Source organism: Oncorhynchus clarkii, chromosome 2 (genome assembly GCF_045791955.1).
Source record: "Oncorhynchus clarkii lewisi isolate Uvic-CL-2024 chromosome 2, UVic_Ocla_1.0, whole genome shotgun sequence".
Taxonomy (NCBI): Eukaryota; Metazoa; Chordata; class Actinopteri; order Salmoniformes; family Salmonidae; genus Oncorhynchus; species Oncorhynchus clarkii.
Genome location: NC_092148.1, coordinates 21,318,721 through 21,342,314, shown reverse-complemented (window position 1 = coordinate 21,342,314; position 23,594 = coordinate 21,318,721). Strand labels below are relative to the sequence as shown.

General features: G+C 43.9%; 1 protein-coding gene across 1 annotated transcript in view; it reads left to right on the top strand.

Annotated features, from left to right (window-relative positions):
* The window catches only part of LOC139424179 (regulating synaptic membrane exocytosis protein 2-like), a 208,372-nt gene that overhangs the window by 103,096 nt on the left and 81,682 nt on the right, over positions 1–23,594 (top strand). Inside the window, exons 6-12 of the mRNA XM_071175864.1 lie at positions 13,166–13,386; positions 15,135–15,254; positions 17,278–17,377; positions 18,507–18,630; positions 19,269–19,315; positions 19,579–19,691; positions 21,880–21,927. Coding sequence (XP_071031965.1) covers positions 13,166–13,386; positions 15,135–15,254; positions 17,278–17,377; positions 18,507–18,630; positions 19,269–19,315; positions 19,579–19,691; positions 21,880–21,927 — 773 coding nt within the window. The remainder of the gene's footprint in view (positions 1–13,165; positions 13,387–15,134; positions 15,255–17,277; positions 17,378–18,506; positions 18,631–19,268; positions 19,316–19,578; positions 19,692–21,879; positions 21,928–23,594) is intronic.

Below are 23,594 nucleotides of genomic sequence, written 5' to 3'. Positions count from 1 at the left end.
GCTTGCGTGTGTGTGTTTGTGCTTATCGGGCGGCTCACCTCAAATAGGTTCAGGGCCAGAGGTGATGTGCTGTTTCAGTCATTCAGCCTATAGGGAGTCAGTCTGTCTGTGTCTGTGGGTTAGTCTGTGATGCTGCTTTTGAACGGCCTCTGGCTGAACAATGTCATCAGTCGTGCATATTAATTAATGAATGTACGGCAAATGCAATTAAAAGTGGTATAATAATTAAGGTTTCTCCCTGTAGGATTCTAGCATTGCAAGCCGCGTGATCTTGCACGCTAACATGAATGGTTCCTTGCACTGATAAGCTCGCGAGATCAGGCTACTTGTGAGGCCAGTAGGATTCCCCCTGCACGACAACTCAACTCTGTTGGATCAGCCAGGGAGGACAGGATGGGATTGGAGTAGACAGTGGAGTCGAGTCGTGAGCTGGGTTGGGCTGAGTGGAAGTTTGGAGATCAAATGGTTTTTGAATGGCTTACTTCTAGCTCCTAGTCCCTAACTCCTAGTCCCTAACACTTAGCCCCTAACTCCTAGTCCCTAGCTACTAGCCCCCTCTCCTCTAGATGCAGGCAGATAGTTGTTATGAATTATACATTCATCTCATTCTACTGTACCACAATGCTTCTGAACGATCGAACCACCCTCGCCCTCTGCTGATAACGTTAAGGACACTAACAAAGTCCCAGATAGAGAGAGAGATTAGGCCTGGGCCGGCGGAGGAGCGGTCACCGTGCTGAAAGTAGGCTGGCTTTGTGGTTTCCATATTAGTCCTTTAAAAAGGCAGACCGCTTCTAAAGGCGTTTCCAAGTGTTTGTAGAGATGTTTCTGAGGAGTGACCTATATAGATTCCCCTCTAAAGCAGACTGTACGGCACATCTACACTCACGGGTTACTTCCCTGTGTGTTGTCTCTGTCTCCTTTGGATGACTGTGAAGGACTGACTGATGTGAGTTAGTCCCTCTACACGGTCCCTTACACATAGCTTGAAAGTGAAACAGGCATAGTTATTATTGGTATTTGTATTTGTGATGGATCCCCGTTTGCTGCTATCAGATATAAAGCTGCAAAAATGCTAATATACAGTGCATTCGGAAAGTATTCAGACCCCTTCCCCTTTTCCACATTTTCATGTTACAGCCTTGTTCTAAAATGTATTAAGTAAATATTTTTCCTCCTCAATCTACATACAATACCCCAGAATGACAAAGTGAAAACTGTTTTTTATTTATTTATGTAAATGTATTAAAAATTAAAAACAGATACCTTATTTATGTATGTAACCAGACCCTTTGCTATGAGACTCAAAATTGATCTCAGGTGCATCCTGTTTCCATTGATCATCCTTGAGATGTTTCTACAACTTGATTGGAGTCCACCTGTGGAAAATGTAATTGATTGGACATGATTTGGAAAGGTACACACCTGTCTATATATGGTCCCAGAGTTGGCAGTGCATGTCAGAGCAAAAACCAGGCCATGAGGTCGTAGAGCTCTAAGACAGGATTGTGTCATAGCACAGGTCTAGGGAAGGGTACCAAACATTTCTGCTGCGCTGAAGGTCCCCAAGAACACAGTGGCCTCCATCATTCTTAAATGGAAGAAGTTTGGAACCACCAAGACTCTTCCTATAGCTGGCCAACCGGCCAAACTGAGGAATCGGCGGAGAAGGGCCTTGGTCAGGGAGGTGACCAAGAACCCGATGGTCACCGCAGACAGAGCTCCAGAGTTCCTCTGTGGAGATGGGAGAACCTTCCAGAAGGTCAACCATCTCTGCAGCACTCCCCCAATCAGTCCTTCATGGGCAGCAGGTAGCCTTGTGGTTAGAGCGTTGGACTAGTAACTGAAAGATTGCAAGATCAAATCCCCGAGCTGACAAGGTCGTTCTGCCCCTGAACAAGGCAGTTAACCCACTGTTCCTAGGCCGTCTTTGAAAATAAGAATTTGTTCTTAACTGACTTGCCTAGTTCAATAAAGGTCAAATAACAAAATTGAAATGGGAGAGTGGCCAGACTAAAGCCACTCCTCAGTAAAAGGCACATGACTTGGAGTTTGCCAAAATGCACCTAAAGGACTCTCAGACAATGAGAAACAAGATTCTCTGGTCTGATGAAACCAAGATTGAACTCTTTGACCTGAATACCAAGTGTCACTCCTGGAAGAAACCTGGCCCCATCCCTACGGTGAAACATGGTGGTGGCAGCATCATGCTGTGGGGAAGTTTTTCAGCGGCAAGGACTGGGAGACTAGTCAAGATCGAGGGAAAGATGAATGGAGCAAAGTATAGAAGAGAGATCCTTGATAAAAACCTGCTACAGAGCACTCAGAACCTCAGACTGGGCGAAGGTTCAGTGTCCCAGCCAGAGCCCGGACTTGAACCCAATCGAACATCTATGGAGAGACCTGAAAATAGCTGTGCAGCGATGCTCCCCATCCAACCTGACAGAGCTTGAGAGGATCTGCAGAGAAGAATGGGAGAAACTCCCCAAATACAGGTGTGCCAAGCTTTTAGTGTCATACCCAAGAAGACTCGAGGCTGTAATCGCTGCCAAAGGTTCTTCAACAAAGTACTGAGTAAAGGGTCTGAATACTTATGCAAATGTAATATTTCAGTTTTTTTATTTGTAAACATTTCGAGAAAACTGTTTTTGTTTTGTCATTATGGGGTATTGTGTGTAGATTGATGATGGGAAAAAAACTATTTAATCAATTTTAGAATAAGGCTGTAACAACATTTGGAAAAATTCAAGGGGTCTGAATACTTTCCGAATGCACTGTATGTTGTTCTTGAAGAAAAGCTAAACATTAGGATCCTCCACTAAATAGTCAGGTCGACGTTTATTGTCATGTGTCTTGCCCTGGAGGTAGAATTCAGCGGTTTACGCTTGATAGGCCAACTGCTAAGTCAAAATGGGCTGTATTGTAATCATTCATGAAATCAGAAATTCGCATTTTGGTCTTAATTGAAGGTTAGTGTTATGTGTTAGCGTTAGGTTTAAAATCAGATTTGAGGACTTTGTGGCTGTGCCAGCTAGTGACCACTCTGCAGAGCTGCCTCCTGGGCAAGACTCATGACAATAAATGCCAACCTGCACTAAATGGTTGGCAAATATCAACATGAATCAACCTAATTTTGTCGGTTTCCCTTCAACACTATAGGATAGGATTCTTTACAGGATAGGTATTATATTGTAAGACATCTGTAAGGGTTTAAGGCCTGTATTTCAGATTTCCACTACTCCTACAGACAACTACTGTACATGCTAAATAGCAACACAGACTCTTCCCTGTCCTCTAGCCTTCCCACATATTTGTTACGACAGGACAATGGTTATAGACAAAGAGTCATTTTTCGGAACTAAATGCTCCCCTTGACACACACACGTACACACACACACATTGAATTAAACCCCATTTTTGTACAGAATTAACATCCGAAGCTATCCTTAAGAAATTGGGCCACTTGACTCACTCCAAGCAGGCCCATAGTCGTCATAATTGCAAATAGATTTGGTCAAATCTGTAATTATGGGAGCTTTTACCTTGGCGGTGTCAAAAACAGGAAAGACGGATGAGGAGGAGAGGGAGGAGAAAACAACAGAGAAGAGGAAAGGAGAAAAGAGGACAGGGGAGGAGGGGAGGAACACAGAGCTGCTTCACAGGTGGAGAGGACGAGGACGAGGACGAGGAGAATCCAGGCAGTCAACATTCCCCAGTCCCTGTGTTATGTAACTTTCTTCCTCACACAAGGAGAGAAGTAGCACATGGCTAGGTTAGCACAGACTGGCTCCATTATTGATGCTGTGGGATGGAGGGGGCTTTCCAAGGTTTCACACAGACCAACAGACCGCAGATAGATGAAGAAATCCCCACATTGTATTGTGAAGGTCATGTTAAGGATCACATTCGTGGTGGGGTCACAGAGTAGTTTGAATGTGGACTGCTGAGGCGAAGGGAGGTGAGCTTCTGAGGAATAGGATGTAATGTTTTGTATTTTGGAGGTAATGGGTTATATACTGTCTGTCATTAAAACACCTTAGTAAGCAAGCACTCAATGATTAGCAATAGGAATGGCGTTTGGCCAGCATAATTTTCCCTTCACCCAGTCAGTCCAGTGTGATGTTGAGGGACGAGCCGTAACCAGATAAGCAGAACATACATTCTAATAGCTTGGGCGGAAGGGAAAAAGCTGAGGGAAAAAGTAAAGAGGTCAGAAAGCACCTTCTGTCCGTCTGTGGCCAGTCAGCAGCACTATGGTCTGCTCTGCTATGTAGTGCACTCCGTGAGCTGCTTGAATGGCCTAGCCTGGAAGGGCTCTGCTATGTAGTGCACTCCGTGAGCTGCTTGACTGGCCTGGCCTGGAAGGGCTCTGCTATGTAGTGCACTCCGTGAGCTGCTTGTCTGGCCTGGCCTTGAAGGGCTCTGCTATGTAGTGCACTGCATGAGCTGCTTGACTGGCCTGGCCTGGAAAGGCTCTCCTATGTAGTGCACTCCGTGAGCTGCTTGACTGGCCTGGTCTGGAAGGGCTCTGCTATGTAGTGCACTGCATGAGCTGCTTGACTGGCCTGGCCTGGAAAGGCTCTCCTATGTAGTGCACTCCGTGAGCTGCTTGACTGGCCTGGTCTGGAAGGGCTCTGCTATGTAGTGTACTCCGTGAGCTGCTTGACTGGCCTGGCCTGGAAGGGCTCTGCTATGTAGTGCACTCCGTGAGCTGCTTGACTGCCCTGGCCTGGAAGGGAGGGAGGCCGAGATGGGTGAGGTGAATAGATGGGTGTGTTATGGCAGGTTAAACACACCTCGTGCCATGCTCTTTGACCCTGGGCTTTCTAGGGGTCTGGGAGGGAGGTGAGGGAAGGAGTGAGGGAGAGAGAGAGGGAGGAGTTGCCATCAGTAATGGCCTGAGCTCCTGGCTGCTCCTGGCTGGCCCGTCGGTAGTGAGGCTGGGAGACTGATTTAGTGTGACATCCCTCTCCCTCTGTTTTCCTCCCTATTGATCTCCTGACATGCCGCCTCATGATAGTGCAGGCAGGACAGAAACGAGAAAAGATGAGAGGAGACAGACAGACAGAGAGACAGACAGACAGACAGACAGACAGACAGACAGACAGACAGACAGACAGACAGACAGGGAAGGATAGGGGGAGAGAGAGAAAGAGAAAGAGAGGGAGAGAAAGAAGGAGATTGTTGAGAGAGAGAGATTCTCATTACAGCTCTATCTCTGGTCAGGTTCTGTTGAGTAAAGGGCATTCTTCTGTTCAATGCCAGACAAATAAACAAATAATGTTATAGTGTGCGTTTCTACATTGTAATAACAGTACATTGACTATAATTTTTTAATTAAAAACCAAAAAACAAATGGCCTAAATAATAATTGATTCTGTAGCTCTTTAACCTGCTACACCTTGGATGTTTTTGGACAATCTGCTTTCACCGACACAAACCACACTGCTAATCTGCTCCCTTTACCTCACAGCATGGATACTATGTTTAAACATAGACAATGTTTCACCTCTCTGTCTCTCTCTGTCTGTCTCTCTCTCTCTTTCGGCTCTCACCCCCCAAATTGTAGTAAAAACAGCATCAATAATTAATGATCCAATTAATAGTTTACACTGGTTTCTATTGAGTTGTCAAAGTGATGGAGAGCCTGCTGGCAATGAACTCTTTCTCCACTGTCTCCTCCCCACGTTGTGCTGCTGCCGGAATCCTGAATCAGCACTTTGGTGGTGGGCCTCAGCGCCTGCTGCGCCGGGCCCGAGTGAAACCAACTGGCGGGGGGGGGGGGGGGGGGGGGGGGGACGAGACGACTGCTGAAGCTCACAATTTATGTCCATGATGAGTTTCCTGTTGGCTGAAGCACCCTCAGCTGGGTTTTTACCGGGCCTCACCAGGGCCACACCTGGGATCAGGGCCCAATTATGGTTGGCACTGTTAGTTAAACAGGAGGAAGAGAGAGGCAACAGAGGGAGGCCACATTCTCTAGACTGGGACAACAGTAGCCTAGCCCAGCCCCGATCTGAGGGGCGTGGCAGTGGCGGTGGATGGTGTGTGAATGTGTGTGAAAACCTTCAGATGAGCTGGAGAGAGAATGACTGCGGTTCCAGGGACTCACTCTTAGTTTAACACACTGCTTCGGTTCTGTGTCTATGTGATTTCAACATGTCGATTGGGTTTCAACATGTCTGTGGGATTTCAACATGTCTGTGGGATTTCAGCATGTCTATATCAGGATAAGGTAAGACCCAGATGCAGACTGTGTTGAAATAACAATATTTATTACAGCAACAGAGGCAAATGTACAGGACGGCAGGCAGGCTCAGGGGCAGGCAGAGTGGTCGGGCAAGCGGGTTCAGGGTAAGGACAGGCAAGGGTCAAAAACCAGGAGGGCGAGAAAAAGAGAGGCTGGGAAAAGACAGGAGCTGACAGGACGAACGCTGGTAAGCTTGACAAACCAGACGAAATGGCAATATACAAACAGAGAACACAGGTATAATTACACAGGGGATAATGGGGAAGATGGGTGACACCTGGAGGGGGGGTAGACACAATCACAAAGACAGGTGAAACAGATCACGGTGTGACAGTCTATGGGATTTAAACATGTATGGGATTTAAACATGTCTATGGGATTTAAACATGTCTATGGGATTTAAACATGTCTATGGGATTTAAACATGTCTATGCGATTTAAACATGTCTATTGCGATTTAAACATGTCTATGGAATTTAAACATGTCTATGGGATTTAAACATGTCTATGCGATTTAAACATGTCTATGGGATTTAAACATGTCTATGGGATTTAAACATGTCTATGGGATTTAAACATGTCTATGGGATTTAAACATGTCTATGGGATTTAAACATGTCTATGGGATTTAAACATGTCTATGCGATTTAAACATGTCTATGGGATTTAAACATGTCTATGCAATTGAATGATCTGTGACTGTTAGAATTGCAAGCCGTAAGCTGTTTGGGGCTATCATGGACACAATAGCAAAGTCATTTGGTTGCAGCAGCTGAGACAAAGAGAGGCAGGGAGAGGAGAGGCAGCGATGCTAAAGTGTGTTTATGGCGACTGGCAGCAACAACAGCTCAGTGTGTGTGTGTGTGTGTGTGTGTGTGTGTGTGTGTGTGTGTGGCAGGGAGGGTAATCAGTGTTGAGTGTTGTCAGCTGTTGGTTCCAGCGGGTCACGGAGGGCACAGCCCATCTGGGGACTTCCATAATGTTTTATCACTGGGCATAACTGTATACAGTAAGTGGTTTTAGTACCCACAGGGACGGGTGAAGGGATGGAGGGCTTGTGATAGGACCAGGGGAGGGGTGAAGGGATGGAGGGCTTGTGATAGGACCAGGGGAGGGGTGAAGGGATGGAGGGCTTGTGATAGGACCAGGGGAGGGGTGAAGGGATGGATGGCTTGTGATAGGACCAGGGGAGGGGTGAAGGGATGGAGGGCTTGTGATAGGACCAGGGGAGGGGTGAAGGGATGGAGGGCTTGTGATAGGACCAGGGGAGAGGTGGAGGGATGGAGGGCTTGTGATAGGACCAGGGGAGGGGTGAAGGGATGGAGGGCTTGTGATAGGACCAGGGGAGAGGTGGAGGGATGGAGGGCTTGTGATAGGTCCCGGGGAGGGGTGGAGGGATGGTGATAAGAGGAGGATGGCTGATTGTTTTGGAGAGGACCTGACCTTGCTCTGCCTTGCAGTGTCTCGGCCAGCCTTGAAAGATTTTCATGAATATTAATGTAGAAATGATTTACTGTTTACTCAGCTTCCAAAGACGTGATCCTCAACACTCTTGATAGCAACCCTAGAGTAAAGCTACAGAGCAGGCTATACATTTAAAGAGATATTGAGAGAACATCTGATCTCCCTTCCTACCCAAACCTAACAACATTTGCAGCATAAAGCTATTTTTATATTCTTCCAACTGAATTCCCTGACTTCTCCCAGATTGAGTTATGTATTCACCAGGCTAACTGCTTTATGGAGACCTGTCCTTTATAGCTCCATTAGATTATTCTCTTTTCACAGGAAGTGATGCGAAGGAAATGATGCGTGCAGCTTTGGGTTGCAAAAATGCACTGGTTCTATTTAACCTTACCTGTTCCCTACAGACGTATTGGCACACTGTGCAGTGTGTACTACAGTTATTTGAACTCGCACACGCTTACTGTAAAATCAATCTAGTTGTTTCAGCTAATTATTATTAAGTAACTGGTTCCACAGCCTATTTTTGGTTTACTCAACTTTTCGGTCCAAGTGTTACCTGAACAACAATTTTGCGCATTTTACCTAAAATAAAGGCTGTGTAACTAGTTACACACAAACACAGCGTTTTCAACACAGGGTTTAAACACTGTTTCCCATCCTTGTTCAATGAACCATAAACAATGAATGAACATGCACCTGTGGAACGGTTGTTAAGACACTAACAACTTACAGACGGTATGCAATTAAGGTCACAGTTATGAACACTTAGGACACTAAAGAGGCCTTTCTACTGACTGAAAAACACCAGAAGATAGATGCCCAGGGTCCCTGCTTTTAGGCATGCTGCAAGGAGGCATGAGGACTGCAGATGTGGCCAGGGCAATAAATTGCTATGTCCGCACTGTGAGACGCCTAAGACAGGGAGACAGGACAGAGAGCTGATTGTCCTTGCAGAGGCAGACCACGAGTAACAACACCTGCACAGGATCGGTACATCCGAACATCACACCTGCGGGAAAGGTACAGGATGGCAGCAACAACTGCCTGAGTTACACCAGGAAGGCACAATCCCTCCATCAGTGCTCAGACTGTCCGCAATAGGCTGATAGAGGCTGGACTGAGGGCTTGTAGGCCTGTTGTAAAGGCAGGTCCTCCCCAGACATCACTAGCAACAACATCGCCTATGGGCACAAACCCACCGTCGCTGGACCAGACAGGACTGGCAAAAAGTGCTCTTCACTGACGAGTCGCAGTTTTGTCTCACCAGGGGTGATGGTCGAATTTGCGTTTATCGTCGAAGGAATGAGCGTTACACTGAGGCCTGTACAGTCGTGGCCAAAAGTTTTGAGAATGACACAAATATTAATTTTAACAAAGTCTGCTGCCTCAGTTTGTATGATGGCAATTTGCATATACTCCAGAATGTTATGAAGAGTGATGGGATGAATTGCAAAAAATTGCAAAGTCCCTGTTTGCCATGCAAATTAACTGAATCATTTCCACTGCATTTCAGCCCTGCCACCAAAGGACCAGCTGACATCATGTCAGTGATTCTCTTGTTAACACAGGTGTGAGTGTTGATGAGGACAAGGCTGGTGATCACTCTGTCATGCTGATTGAGTTCAAATAACAGACTGGAAGCTTCAAAAGGAGGGTGGTGCTTGGAATCATTGTTCTTCCTCTGTCAACCATGGTTACCTGCAAGGAAACACGTGCCGTCATCATTGCTTTATACAAAAAGGGCTTCACAGGCAAGGATATTGCTGCCAGTAAGATTGCACCTAAATCAACCATTTATCGGATCATCAAGAACTTCAAGGAGAGCGGTTCAATTGTTGTGAAGAAGGCTTTTCAGGGCGCCCAAGAAAGCCTAGCAAGCGCCAGGACTATCTCCTAAAGTTGATTCAGCTGCGGGATCGGGGCATCACCAGTACAGAACTTGCTCAGGAATGGAAGCAGGCAGGTGTGAGGGCATCAGCAGGCAGGTGTGAGTGCATCTGCACGCATTGTGAGGCGAAGACTTTTGGAGGGTGGCCTGGTGTCAAGAAGGGCAGCAAAGAAGCCACTTCTCTCCAGGGAAAAACATCAGGGACAGACTGATATTCTGCAAAAGGTACAGGGATTGGACTGCTGAGGACTGGGGTAAAGTCATTTTCTCTGAGGAATCCTCTTTCCGATTGTTTGGGGCATCCAGAATAAATATTGTCCGGAGAAGACAAGGTGAGTGCTACCATCAGTCCTGTGTCATGCCAACAGTAAAGCATCCTGAGACCATTCATGTGTGTGGTTGCTTCTCAGCCAAGGGAGTGGGCTCACTCACAATTTTGCCTAAGAACACAGCCATGAATCAAGAATGGTACCAACACATCCTCTGAGAGAAACTTCTCCCAACTATCCAGGAACAGTTTGGTGACGAACAATGTCTTGTCCAGCATGATGGAGCACCTTGCCATAAGGCAAAAGTGACAACTAAGTGGCTCTGGGAACAAAACATTGATATTTTGGGTCCATGGCCAGGAAACTCCCCAGACCTTAATCCCATTGAGAACTTGTGGTCAATCCTCAAGAGGCGGGTGGACAAACAAAACCCCACAAATTCTGACAAACTCCAAGCATTGATTATGCAAGAATGGGCTGCCATAAGTTAGGATGTGGCCCAGAAGTTAATTGACAGCATGCCAGGGCGGATTGCAGAGGTCTTGAAAAAGAAAGTTCAACATATTGACTCTGCTTCAACTTGTAATTGTCAATAAAAGCCTTTGACACTTATGAAATGCTTGTAATTATACTTCAGTATTCCATAGTAGCATCTGAAAAAAATATCTAAAGACACTGAAGCAGCAAACTTTGTGGAAATTAATATTTGTGTCATTCTCAAACTTTTGACCACGACTGTACTCTGGAGCGGGATCGATTTTGGAGGTGGAGGTTCCGTCATAGTCTGGGGCGTTGTGTCACAGCATCCTCGGACTGAGCTTGTTGTCATTACAGACAATCTCAATGCTGTGCGTTACAGGGAAGACATCCTCCTCCCTTCCTACAGGCTCAGTCTGACATGACCCTCCAGCATGACAATGCCACCAGCCATACTGCTCGTTCTGTGCGTGATTTCCTGCAAGACAGGAATGTCGGTGTTCTACCATGGCCAGCGAAGAGCCTGGATCTCATTACCATTGAGCACGCCTGGGAGCTGTTCGATCGGAGGGTAATCACTAGGGCCCCCCCCCCCCCCCCCCCTCCCAACCCCAGAAATGTCCGGGAACTTCCAGGTGCCTTGGTGGAAGAGTGGGGTAACATCTCACAGCAAGAACTGGCAAATCTGGTGCAGTCCATGAGGAGGAGATGCACTGCAGTACTTAATGCAGCTGGTGGCCACACCAGATACTGACTGTTACTTTGTTCAGGGACACATTATTCCATTTCTGTTAATCACATGTTTTGTTCAGTATATGTCTGTTGTTGAATCTTGTTATGTTCATACAAATATTTACACATGTTAAGTTTGCTGAAAATTAACGCAGTTGACAGTGAGATGACGTTCATTTTTTTGCTGACTTTATGTCACTGGTATCAAATATGTGAGTTGAAAACATTGTTAAAAGTGCTGTGTGTGTGTGTTAACATTTGCACAGCCTTTTTTTTTAGTTAAGATGCCCAAATAATAATTTATAGTTGAAAAAACACATTTTAAATTGACTGAAGTTTTGTCAAGTTGGAGCTAACTTTGGGGAAACACATTTTGTTTAGTTCAGCTAACTCTTAGACCAAAAAGTTGAGTTTTCTTTTTAACAGTGCATACTGTACATACGCCAAGCTATGTATCGACAAATCGGCAATGGAGACAGATCCAGTGTCCTGAATGGTCCATAGTGACAAAATGGGCGACCAAGTGGCTGGCCATACCTCATACTTCATCGCTGTATGCTTTTAATATGAATCATTTCATGATGCCGAATTTGTCTTATTGGGTTGTAAAATTAGTGGCCTATGGAAGCTAATAGTACTTCTAAATAGGAGTGTTTATCAGGAATGTTTAATGTGTTGATATATCTTTCGTTGGCTGAGAGAGATAGACGGAGAGCGAGACAGACACAAATATCTTATGTTAACTTCAAAGAAAGAACACTTCAAAATGACCCCTCCTCTCGACAGGCCTCCTCAGCGCTCCGTACCTCTCCTTCTGTCAGGGACGACTTCCATCCCGCCTTCAACATTCACTACTTCTCACTCTTTTAGTTACCATCATCAACCAGAGGAAACGCTGCTGAAGTCTATAACAACATGATGTCGTTCTAGAAAGCAGGTCCAGAAGTCATGTTGGATCTAAAGATGATGATCTCTCTATCAGGAGAGCGATGGACTGAGGATGGATGGAGGAGAGAGAGAAGTTAAGGACCGAGGAAGAGAAGAGCGAGAGAGAGAGAGAGAGATGGTCGTTTACAGGGGCTAGTTCTTGGTTTGTCTGAGCAAGCCAGTCTCCATCGATCCCCCTGACCAGACAGGTGACAGACAGACTGACTGAGCCTTATTGGAGAAAGTGCACACACAGAGAACAGACACAGAGAAAAAGATGAACTCTCTCCATGACTGCTGAAGTCCCTGCCTGGCCTGCTGGGCTGAGGGAATATGTCTCTCTCTCACACACCCAGACCCAGGCTGGTAAGATAGTAGGATGCATGGACGCTATCTTCATTTGAACAATGTGAATTTCTGTCTGTCGATTGCTTTAAAGTTACGACTGCAGAGAGTTACAACGGTATCTTTGGCTAGTTTGCTTCAATAGAATGTCTTGGAAAAGAGGTTTGACTGGCAACATGAGTGAATGATTTATAAGAGTGTTGGGCCTGGTTTGGTCTTGCAACCAATGAGAATTGTTCCAAGACTAAACGCAACCTAAATGTTCTGTGCTTGTGTTGTCTGAACGTGTGTTCATAGTAGTCATGGTCATGTACTCTGTGCCATCGCAGTATTGACTTAAGGGAGGCCCATCTACTGTGTGTGGACTGTATGTTTCTACTCTCTTCACAGGAGCTATTGTTGTTCACCTGTGAGTGTGTGTGTCTGCGTGTGTGTGTCAGCACTGTATGTTGGGGTTCTGTGGTCCTCACCTTTCCCTCTCACTGTCTTCTCTTGTGTGTGTGTGTGTGTGTGTGTGTGTGTGTGTGTGTGTGTGTGTGTGTGTGTGTGTGTGTGTGTGTGTGTGTGTGTGTGTGTGTGTGGCTCCCACAGGAGATTTGGATGGCCACTGGTTGGACCATGCTTCATGGCATAGCAGCGAGGCCTCCCCAATGTCTTTGGTGAGACATGCGGAGCCCTGCCCCTAACCCCCCTCCCCCTCCCCTTTCCTCCCCCTCTCCGAGTCCTTTGTCATTTCATGTTTGCTTTGTTTTATTTACACCTCCGCATGGGTTTTCTTCTTTCTTTCTGTTTTTTATCCCACACCTGTAGGGGACAGTCAAAGGGGGAAAAGAAAAACTATTGAGCAGGCATTTTTGTCCGACTCAACACACAACACCTTATCTGAGAGGCAAAAGAAAATGGTTCGCTTTGGGGGCCACTCATTGGAAGAGGACGCAGAATGGTGCGAACCCCAGGTTAAAGACTCTGGCGTTGACACATGCAGTAGCACTACCCTAAACGAGGACAATCAGCATAGCCATAGTGAGAAGGTACTGGAGACTATGTAGCCAAAATATCTGCATTTTGTTATTTTTTTCTTTCTTTTTCTTTACCTACCTCCTCCGGTCTTTATCTGTCACTAATTGTTAAATAGTAGACATGTTTATTCTTTTTTAAATTTGAATTGATTGATTTTCCTTTGAACTTCGTCTTTATTATTATCCCAGGGAATTGATCAGATTGATTTCATTTCGACAGCAGCTTGCTGGGTGTTGCTGAAATAGGAGATGGGGAACCCCTCTTTATTGTTCTGCTGTTTGCTCTCTGGCAGCATAAAGATCCATAAAACACAACTCTCTTTTTGTCATGGCACACAGCAATGTCCACTCCTCTAGTTGCATGTTGCTAGTTGCTCTGTCTGTTTTGTTATTTTTACTGTAGCGGCCATCTTAGTAACATTACAGTAGGGTAACGACACCTACCTCTCACAGACACAGGCCTTTAGTCCAGTCCCTCACTGGAATGACCCCTCCTCTCCCAACATACACTACCTAGTCAAGTCATTATCCCCCCTAGATCTCCACTCAGTGTAATACCAAAACTAAACCAAGCACTTATAACAGGAACGATTGGATTTGTTTTGCACAGACAAAGTTATGTTTTTCTTTTTTTCCCTTCCACTGTCATGTTTGTTGTGATTTCATATATTTTTTGTCTCTCTTCATCTTTGCCTTAATCATCGCCCTGTGCTATTCTTTTGGGAGTTTCGTCCATAAATCCTACTTCAGTTCACCTCTTGTTTTGTTTTTTTGTTGCATAATTACATTTTTCTTCATCTGCTTCTACCTGCTCCATTGTGGAGGAGTAGTGCTGTGTGTAGCAGGGCAGAGAGAGGTGGAGTGCTGTGTGTAGCAGGGCAGAGAGTGGTGGACTGCAGTCTTAACCTCCCTCTGCCTTCAGCTAAGACCTCCCTCACAGACCATCAGACAAAATCTACACTCATCCAAACTCAACTGGATTTGATGCCAATGTGGCTGAGTTTTAAGTGAGATGTTCTAGATACAGTGCAGGTTTTCTCAGATGGTTTGTGTGGAGCCTCTGCTCTGCGGTGACTAGGAAGGCGTGATGGTTTGCCTATTTTACCCTGCATGGGGTGCTGAATGCTCTCTACCTCTTTCCTGTTGGCAGGATCACACACGCCCTGGCATTGGATGTGCAAAATGTTTAATTTTCATTGTGTGATACATTTATCATAACATACCTAGAAAAACGTGAATTGAATCGTTTTAGTGAAAATAGTACCTAAAATCAAATTGAAGTACTTCCATGAAGTATGTTTTTGGACATAGTTAATCACTGCTTAAAATGTGGGCTGTGTTATTGTAAATGTTGTTTTATTTTGCCTTTGTTTTAACATTTTGCCTTCAACTACAGTACGTATACACAGTAACTGTGATGCAGTAGATACAATTATTTTTTGGGATTTTGGTTATCTAATTGATTTTGATGAACTTTTATTATCTAATTGTGACAATCCGGCTAATCCCAAAAGAAAAAACAGGTTATAGTATCTGAAATGGAAAGGATAGAGACAGAGCTATAATCACCAGATTAGATAACTAAACCAGAGCTTGTGTGATCGTTCATTAAGTCAAATGGAGTGATACCCCCCCACCTCACCCCACCCTTCACATGATACACACTTTTCTGAAGAAGTCTTTTTAAAGGGATTGAAGTGAATCTGGTGTGGATGAGTTGTAAAACACAAGGTGTGTTGTTGCTGTGTGTGTTCCTATAGCATCCAGTGACATGGCAGCCCTCCAAAGATGGGGAGCGCCTAATAGGGCGGATTCTGCTCAACAAGCGGATGAAGGATGGAAGTGTACCTCGAGACTCAGGAGCACTGCTGGGACTGAAGGTGAGTCTGCCCTGTCTGTCTGACCTCTCTGTCTGGACTTCTGTCTATCTACTGGGACCAGTCTGACCTGATGGTCAGAGGCCGTTTATTATTTCAGCTGTCCATCACTATTCAAAGGTTGCTTCCCAAATGGTATCCTACTCCGTATGTAGAGGGAATGTGTTGCCGTTTGGGCCTCGCTAAAGAGTATACACAGCGGACATATGTCTTATTGACATAATGTTCTGGTTGTAAACTGGTTTTGTGGTTGAGGAAAAAGACGTTGCTGAAAAGAAATGAACAAACCGTCCTTATCAACATCTAGTACAACCTGATCATAACATCATTAATGGAGTCCTTACTAACAGGTATTCAGGGCTCAAAAGGTCCGTACTGAAGATCATCTAAACATTTTGGAATTATATTTTTGAATTGTATATTATGAGTGGACACTACACCTTGGTATCAGAACAAAATAAGAACGCTCAAATTCTTCACCACAATAAGCAATGTTTTCATATTATTTGTAGAAACTATGTTGTGGCTATTTCTATCTGCATATACATTTAGAAGTGATATGTGTGGGTGCCTTGCCTAATTATGAATGACATAATTGTATTATTCATGATTTAATATTAATTAGGCGGCAAATTATTTCCTTGATTTAATATTAATGAGCTGTGTCTTGATATCAAATTCTTTATGTTCATGACTGTGTTCCAAATGGCACCCTATTCCCTATATCGTGTGCTACTTTTAACCAGGGACCTGGTAGTAGTGCACTATATAAGGAGTAGTGTACCATTTAGGACTCAGTCTCTAAACTACCAGATGCCGTGAGAGTGTACTATGCAGTGTGGTTATGTAGAAAAGCCTATTTGAAATGTTCAGTCAGAGACAATGTCCCTTTACTGTAGATAGGGAGATCACATCTGAAACATTGGGATTGTACAGCTTATTCACCATTATGTACAGTACAGTAACTAGGCTACTAAACATATGTCCCATATTTACAGTATATCATGATTAGATGGGTTAACTCTTCCTAATGCATTCATTTGAATGATCTGTGCGGCTTGGGCTGGTTTAAGATGTGAGCACACACAGCTAGCCAAAGCACAGTGAGGGGCTAGCACAGTGAGGGGCTAGCACAGTGAGGGGCTAGCACAGTGAGGGGCTAGCACAGTGAGGGGCTAGCACAGTGAGGGGCTAGCACAGTGAGGGCCATCAGGAGAGAAAAGGAAAGTGGCAAGATGGGAAAATCATTAATGATTGAATGAGCTTCCTGAATTGGTATGTTTGTGTCTAGTCAGTGCCTCTTTGTGCTGTACGGTACGCTATGTGTTTCTCCTCGCTCAGCAGCAAGCAGTGGCCAGCCAGTCTGTTTGTCTCTCTCTCTTTTTAACTATCTCTATCTATCCATCTCTCACTCTCTGTCCCTTTCCCTTTCCCGCTCTCTCTCGCCCGGCTGTTACATAAAGCCATTTCATTTAGGAGACTTCCGTAAGCTCCTTTGTATGTTGGCATTCAACTGCCATTAAGAGGGGATTTTATTTGTCTGATGCCTGTGGAGGGAGAGCGGTTCAGGGGCTTACAGAGTAGAGCAGAGCTGGGCTGCTTGGCCTGCTATAGGCCCCCCAGGCCTCAAGTGTTCCAGCACAATGGAGAGAGAGGTGGCCCCAGGGTTCCAACACAACACACAGGGACATTCAACATTATGAAAAGAGATGTACATTTTGACTAAACACGTAGATACTTTCTCTATTAAAGAACAGCACCATATGGGCAGAATGATGCTATGTGGCTACATATGCCATTAGAATTAGGCCTAGATCTGCAGGTTGCATTTTACCATGTGTTAATTCAATTCACACATGGATTTTCAAACATGGTCAATAAATATGTTTCTATGAAACAAAGTGATCAGTGAATCCATATTCCTTCCCTGCCAGGCTGCTTACACCATACTGAGGGTGAGATTATATTACAGTATAATACTATATACTACTACTATACATGTTGATGTGTGTTGCTTCCCTCATAGGTGGTGGGTGGAAAGATGACAGAATCTGGTAGACTTTGTGCTTTCATCACTAAAGTGAGGAAAGGAAGTCTAGCGGATACTGTTGGACACCTCAGACCAGGTACCTACTGATCTGATTTTATACTCTACACCCCTTACCATGTTTAGAACTACACTTATTATGTGTAGAACTACATTTACCATGTTTAGAACATCACTTGCTATGTTTAGAACTACATTAGCCATGTTTAGAACTTCACTTGCTATGTTAAGAACTACATTAGCCATGTTTAGAACTACACTTACTATGCTTAGAACTACACTTACCATGCTTAGAACTACGCTTACTACCTTTAGAACTACACATACTATGCTTAGAACTACATTTACCACATTTAGAACTACACTTACTGTTTTGAACTGCATTTACCATGTTTAGAAGTACACTTACTGTACTTAGAACTACATTTACCATGTTTAGAACTACACTTACTGTGTTTAGAACTGCATTTACCATGTTTAGAACTACATTTACCATGTTTAGAACTACATTTACCATGTTTAGAAGTACACTTACTGTGTTTAGAACTACATTTACCATGTTTAGAACTATATTTACCATGTTTAGAACTATATTTACCATGTTTAGAACTACATTTACCATGTTTAGAACTACATTTACCATGTTTAGAAGTACACTTACTGTGTTTAGAACTACATTTACCATGTTTAGAACTACATTTACCATGTTTAGAACTATATTTACCATGTTTAGAAGTACACTTACTGTGTTTAGAACTACACTTTTTCAAGCACGCTGAAGATTGTCAATACATTTCTCATGTACACAGCACTGTAGATTTAATAAGCTACTTCAGTGATTCAAGAAACATTTGGATTACTTGGTGAACTGGGTCAGAACCTTGTTTAAACTTCTGACACCCTTTGCCCTTCATTTAATAGCACTAATTACAACATGTATGAACTAGACAGATGTGCTGTTATTCAATTATTTATAATATTCCCTTACCAGGACGATTACAATGCTGTACTGTTTGTTTATGTGTGCTGTGTTTTCTACAATACCATTCATATTCTCCTTTTCTCCATCATGTGGGCCTGCTCATGTTTATAACTACACAGATCATGTTTTTAACTATATTTATAACTATGCTTCCCATGTTCATAACGGCACCTTGCCAGCTGACGTCTTGATGTATGGATGACTGACAGCATCTCTTGTTTTACAGGCGACCAGGTGCTGGAGTGGAACGGGAGGTTTTTACAAGGAGCCACATTTAAAGAAGTTTACAATATCATTCTAGAATCAAAGCCAGAACCCCAGGTGGAACTGGTGGTCTCTAGGCCCATAGGGTAAGACCTCACAACAGCAACTACACTTATTACTACTGAACCATCAAAACTACAGTGTATTCACATTCATACATTTGTAAAAAAACATGTTTCTGGCAGAGGAGAGAGAAGATGTGAGAAAAGGGGGCTGAGTGTATTTGAATGTAATTTGTTTTGCTTGTTTATTTAACATATCTGCCTCCCAACCCTCCCTCCCAATATACCTCCCCTCCATCAGTCCTTCAGTGTGATGACAGTGTCAGAGGCTCATATGGGACTAGCAGTGCGGCACAATGAAATGAACAGTGGCTGCCGCCTCTCTCTCTCTCTCTCTCTCTCTCTCTCTCTCTCTCTCTCTCTCTCTCTCTCTCTCTCTCTCTGTGTGTGTCTCACTACCCACTCTTCCCCCTCTCCTCCACAAACAGCGGGATGCCAATCGTTTTTGAAAGTAGAGATACCCAGAGAAATCAGAAACCCCTTTGTTTTGTCAGTGTCTATATTTGTCCTGCTTTGTATTGCTGAGGGAGGGAGCTGCTGTACAGGAGAATTAAGACTAATGCTCTTCTTAGGACCATTAAAATACAGTGCATTCAGCATTAGCACCAATTGATCCCCTCTTCCTTCCCCATCCCTCCTCCCCCCTCTCTCTCTCCTTTCAGAGATATTCCTCGGATACCAGACAGCACACATGCACAACTGGAATCAAGTAAGTCTGGCTTTTCTTTCATTTCCCAATGATAACTAATTAGCCTGCGTTAATTAATCAACCTTGAAATATCAAGCTAAGGTATTGTCAGGGAGAGGTGATGATATCTAATTTCTATCTCTCTACCCTACTTGCTTTCTTTCTCTCTCTCTCTCCTCCCCCTCCTCTTTCTCTCTCCCTCTTCTTCTCCTTCAAGTATGTTACCAAAATTACAGTGTTTCAGATTTGATCATGTGACCTCCTCCCTGTCTGTCCTGTCTCAGGTTCGAGTTCCTTTGAGTCTCAGAAGATGGATCGCCCCTCTATCTCTGTCACGTCTCCCATGAGCCCCGGGATGCTGCGGGACGCCCCCCAGTACCTGTCAGGACAGCTCTCAGTGAGTACCCTATTATAATACCCACAATACACCCTGGCTCTATCTGGGCCTACATTACCTGCAGGAAAGGATCATACAGTGTAGATTCACACAGAGGGTTTGAGAACAGATGTTTTCTTTCTCTGCAGTATTCAGGGAGAGTAGCTGGAGCTCTGGAGAGTAGCTGGAGCTCTGGAGAGTAGCTGGAGCTCTGAGAGTTGTTCAATTAGACCCATCCCAACCCAGCATAGGACCACAGATCATGTTGCCCTGAACCATGTTGCTTATTATCTGATGCCTAATATACTCTTGGGGGAAGTGAGTAAAAGGCTTAACTCTGAAACTCAGGAGGCCAGACGGAAATAGACTAATGCTAACCTCCAGCACTTATTTTAAATAACACTCAGGATATTTAGTTTCTTGGAGAAAAAAACAAAGAGTGTTATGAAATAGTCACAGCTTTTCAATCCCTTTCCTTATGATAACACATCCATTTTATATGTGATTATAAATAGCTTGATTTATTTCCTGATATCTTTTTATCAAAAAATATACCAGTCGATATTAGTCAATATATAACAGTCTATCAAGTCCATAGTGTATTTGTTTATCAGAAGAGGTGAGAATGTTTGATAGTTGACTGTGTGTCTGTAAACACTGTACGCCTTTTACTATTTCTGCTTGTTGTTGTTTTCTTTGGTGAGGAGGGGGAGATCTAATCTGTGCTGCTGCTAGCGTCTCCGCCTGGCTCCTCTCCTCTCCCGTCTGTATGTAACGGGAGCATGGCGGAGCAGAGTGAGAGACAGGGAGAGAAGGAGCACAGAGAGAGGTAGCAGACACACACAGGCCCTCCAGTATTCATAGGCCTACACCCAGGAGGCCCGTGCTGACAGTTATGACGCAAATAGAGCCCAGTCAGCCAATCATGCTGCAGTTGTGATCTCTGCAATCCCTACCTGTAGCACTCAGCCCCACACCACTCAGATCCAGAAGTTCTCTCCATTTCATCAATGAGCTGACCTTGAAACCAAAACAAGAGTATTTGAATCGTACTGTAGTTAATATACTGTAGTTATACTGTAATTAATATACTGTAGTTAATATACTGTAGTTATACTGTAATTAATATACTGTAGTTGATATACTGTAGTTATACTGTAATTAATATACTGTAGTTAATATACTGTAGTTAATATACTGTAGTTATACTGTAATTAATATACTGTAGTTAATATACTGTAGTTATACTGTAATTAATATACTGTAGTTGATATACTGTAGTTATACTGTAATTAATATACTGTAGTTGATATACTGTAGTTATACTGTAATTAATATACTGTAGTTGATATACTGTAGTTAATATACTGTAGTTATACTGTAATTAATATACTGTAGTTAATATACTGTAATTAATATACTGTAGTTATACTGTCATTAATATACTGTAGTTATACTGTAATTAATATACTGTAATTAATATACTGTAGTTATACTGTAATTAATATACTGTAGTTGATATACTGTAGTTATACTGTAATTAATATACTGTAGTTATACTGTAATTAATATACTGTAATTAATATACTGTAGTTGATATACTGTAGTTATACTGTAATTAATATACTGTAGTTATACTGTAATTAATATACTGTAATTAATATACTGTAGTTGATATACTGTAGTACATTACCTTGCTGGATCAAGTGCCAGTTGAACAATACGTTGGATGCAGTTAGAAATTGTAATGTTTTTTATTATTATTTGTATTATTTCCAAACCTTGTTGAGGGACAATTGGATTTCAATACGTCATTGTGACACAAATGTTAAATGAAGAAAGGAAGGAAAGTTACAGTCCAGAGAGCACGGAAGGGAACGCGTAGTTAGAAGTCATCAATCATTTTCTGTGAAAACGGGAGCAGAGCAGCCTCTTCCTCTCTCTGAGGAGTGTGGAAGTACAGGAACCCACAGATAAGGCTTCAAGACAATACAGCACATTAGTGAATAATGAGATGCAGATTGATGCTAATGAACGGTGGGGGAAAACACACACATCGCTAGATTGACTCTCCGTCCCCTCCTCCTCAAAATGTGTTTGTGTTATTGTGGCACTGGTTTGAGTCCAGTGAGTGTGTTTTGTTGGTTGTTTTATGTTTTTTTGGTTTTACGGCATTTTTCTATGTTGTTGTTTAATTTTGCTTACCCAGAGCCAAAGCCTTAGTAGAAGAACAGCGCCTTTTGTCCCTAGGGTCCAGGTAAACACCTGTCTGACTCACAGACTGACTCTCTTTGGTCTTCGCTCGCCTTTTTCTGTTGCCTTTTTGGTTTCCTCCATCTTGGAAAATGCATACCAGGGAAATGGCGCCATCTTTCCCTTGCAGTGCGGTGCATTATGTCATTATTATTATTATTATTATTATTCATTGATACCATATAGCATGATCATACGGTTATGCCAGGAGTCTCGACTCTTTGCATGACTAACTAATCTAAAGGAAATATTTCAGAGAGACACCCTTCCATGGCCAGATCCTGTAGCCTACACTCAACAGCAACAACAAGCTCAAACACATGGTCAGATCCTGTAGCCTACACTCAACAGCAACGACAAGCTCAAACACATGGCCAGATCCTGTAGCCTACACTCAACAGCAACAACAAGCTCAAACACATGGTCAGATCCTGTAGCCTACACTCAACAGCAACGACAAGCTCAAACACATGGCCAGATCCTGTAGCCTACACTCAACAGCAACGACAAGCTCAAACATGATTTGTCACATGCGCTGAATACAACAAGTGTAGACCTTACTGTGAGATGTTTACTTACAAGCCCTTAACCAACAGTGCAGTTCAAGAAGGGCTAAGAAAATATTTACCAAATAAACAAGTCAAAAATAATAAAAAGTAACACAATAACATAACAATAATGAGGCTATATACAAGGGTACCGAGTCAATGTGTGGGGAACACGTTAGAGGTCATTTGTACATGTAGGTAGGGGTGAAGTGACTATGCATTTGAAGTGACTGGCCACTTGATCAATTGTTCAGCAGTCTTATGGCTTGGGGATAGAAGTTGTTAAGGATCCTTTTGGTCCTAGACTTGGCGCCCTGGTACCGCTTGCGGTAGCAGAGAAAACAGTCTATGACTTGGGTGACTGGAGTCTCTGACAATTTTATGGGCTTTCCTCTGACACCGCCTATTATATAGGTCCTGGATTGCAGGAAGCTTGGCCCCAGTGATGTACTGGGCCGCACGCACTTCCCTCTGTAGCACCTTACGGTCAGATGCTGACCGGTCAGATGCTGAGCAGTTGCCATACCAGGCGGTGAGGCAAATGGTCAGGATGCTCTCGATGGTGCAGCTATTTGAACTTTTTGAGGATATGAGGGCCCATGCCATGTCTCCTGAGGGGGAAAAGGTTTTGTCGTGCCCTCTTCACGACTGTCTTGGTGTGTTTGGACCATGATAGAGCGTTGGTGATGGAATTTCAAGGAACTTGAAACTCTCGACCCGCTTCACTACAGCCCTGTTGATGTTAATGGGGGCCTGTTCGGCCCACCTTTTCTTGTAGTCCACGATCAGCTCCTTTGTCTTGCCCACATTGAGGGAGAGGTTGTTGTCCTGGCACCACACTGCCAGTTGTCTGACCCCCTCCCTATAGGCTGTCTCATCATTGTCGTGGATAGGCCTACCACTGTTGTGTCGTCTGAAAACTTGGAGTCATGCTTGGCCACGCAGTCGTGGGTGAACAGGGAGTACAGGAGGGGACTAAGTACACCCTCCTAAGGGGCCCCAGTGTTGAGGATCAGAGTGGCAGACGTGTTGTTGCTTACCCTTACCACCTGAGGGCGGTCCATCAGGAAGTCCAGGATCCAGTTGCAGAGGGAGGTATTTAGTCCCAGGGTCCTTAGCTTAG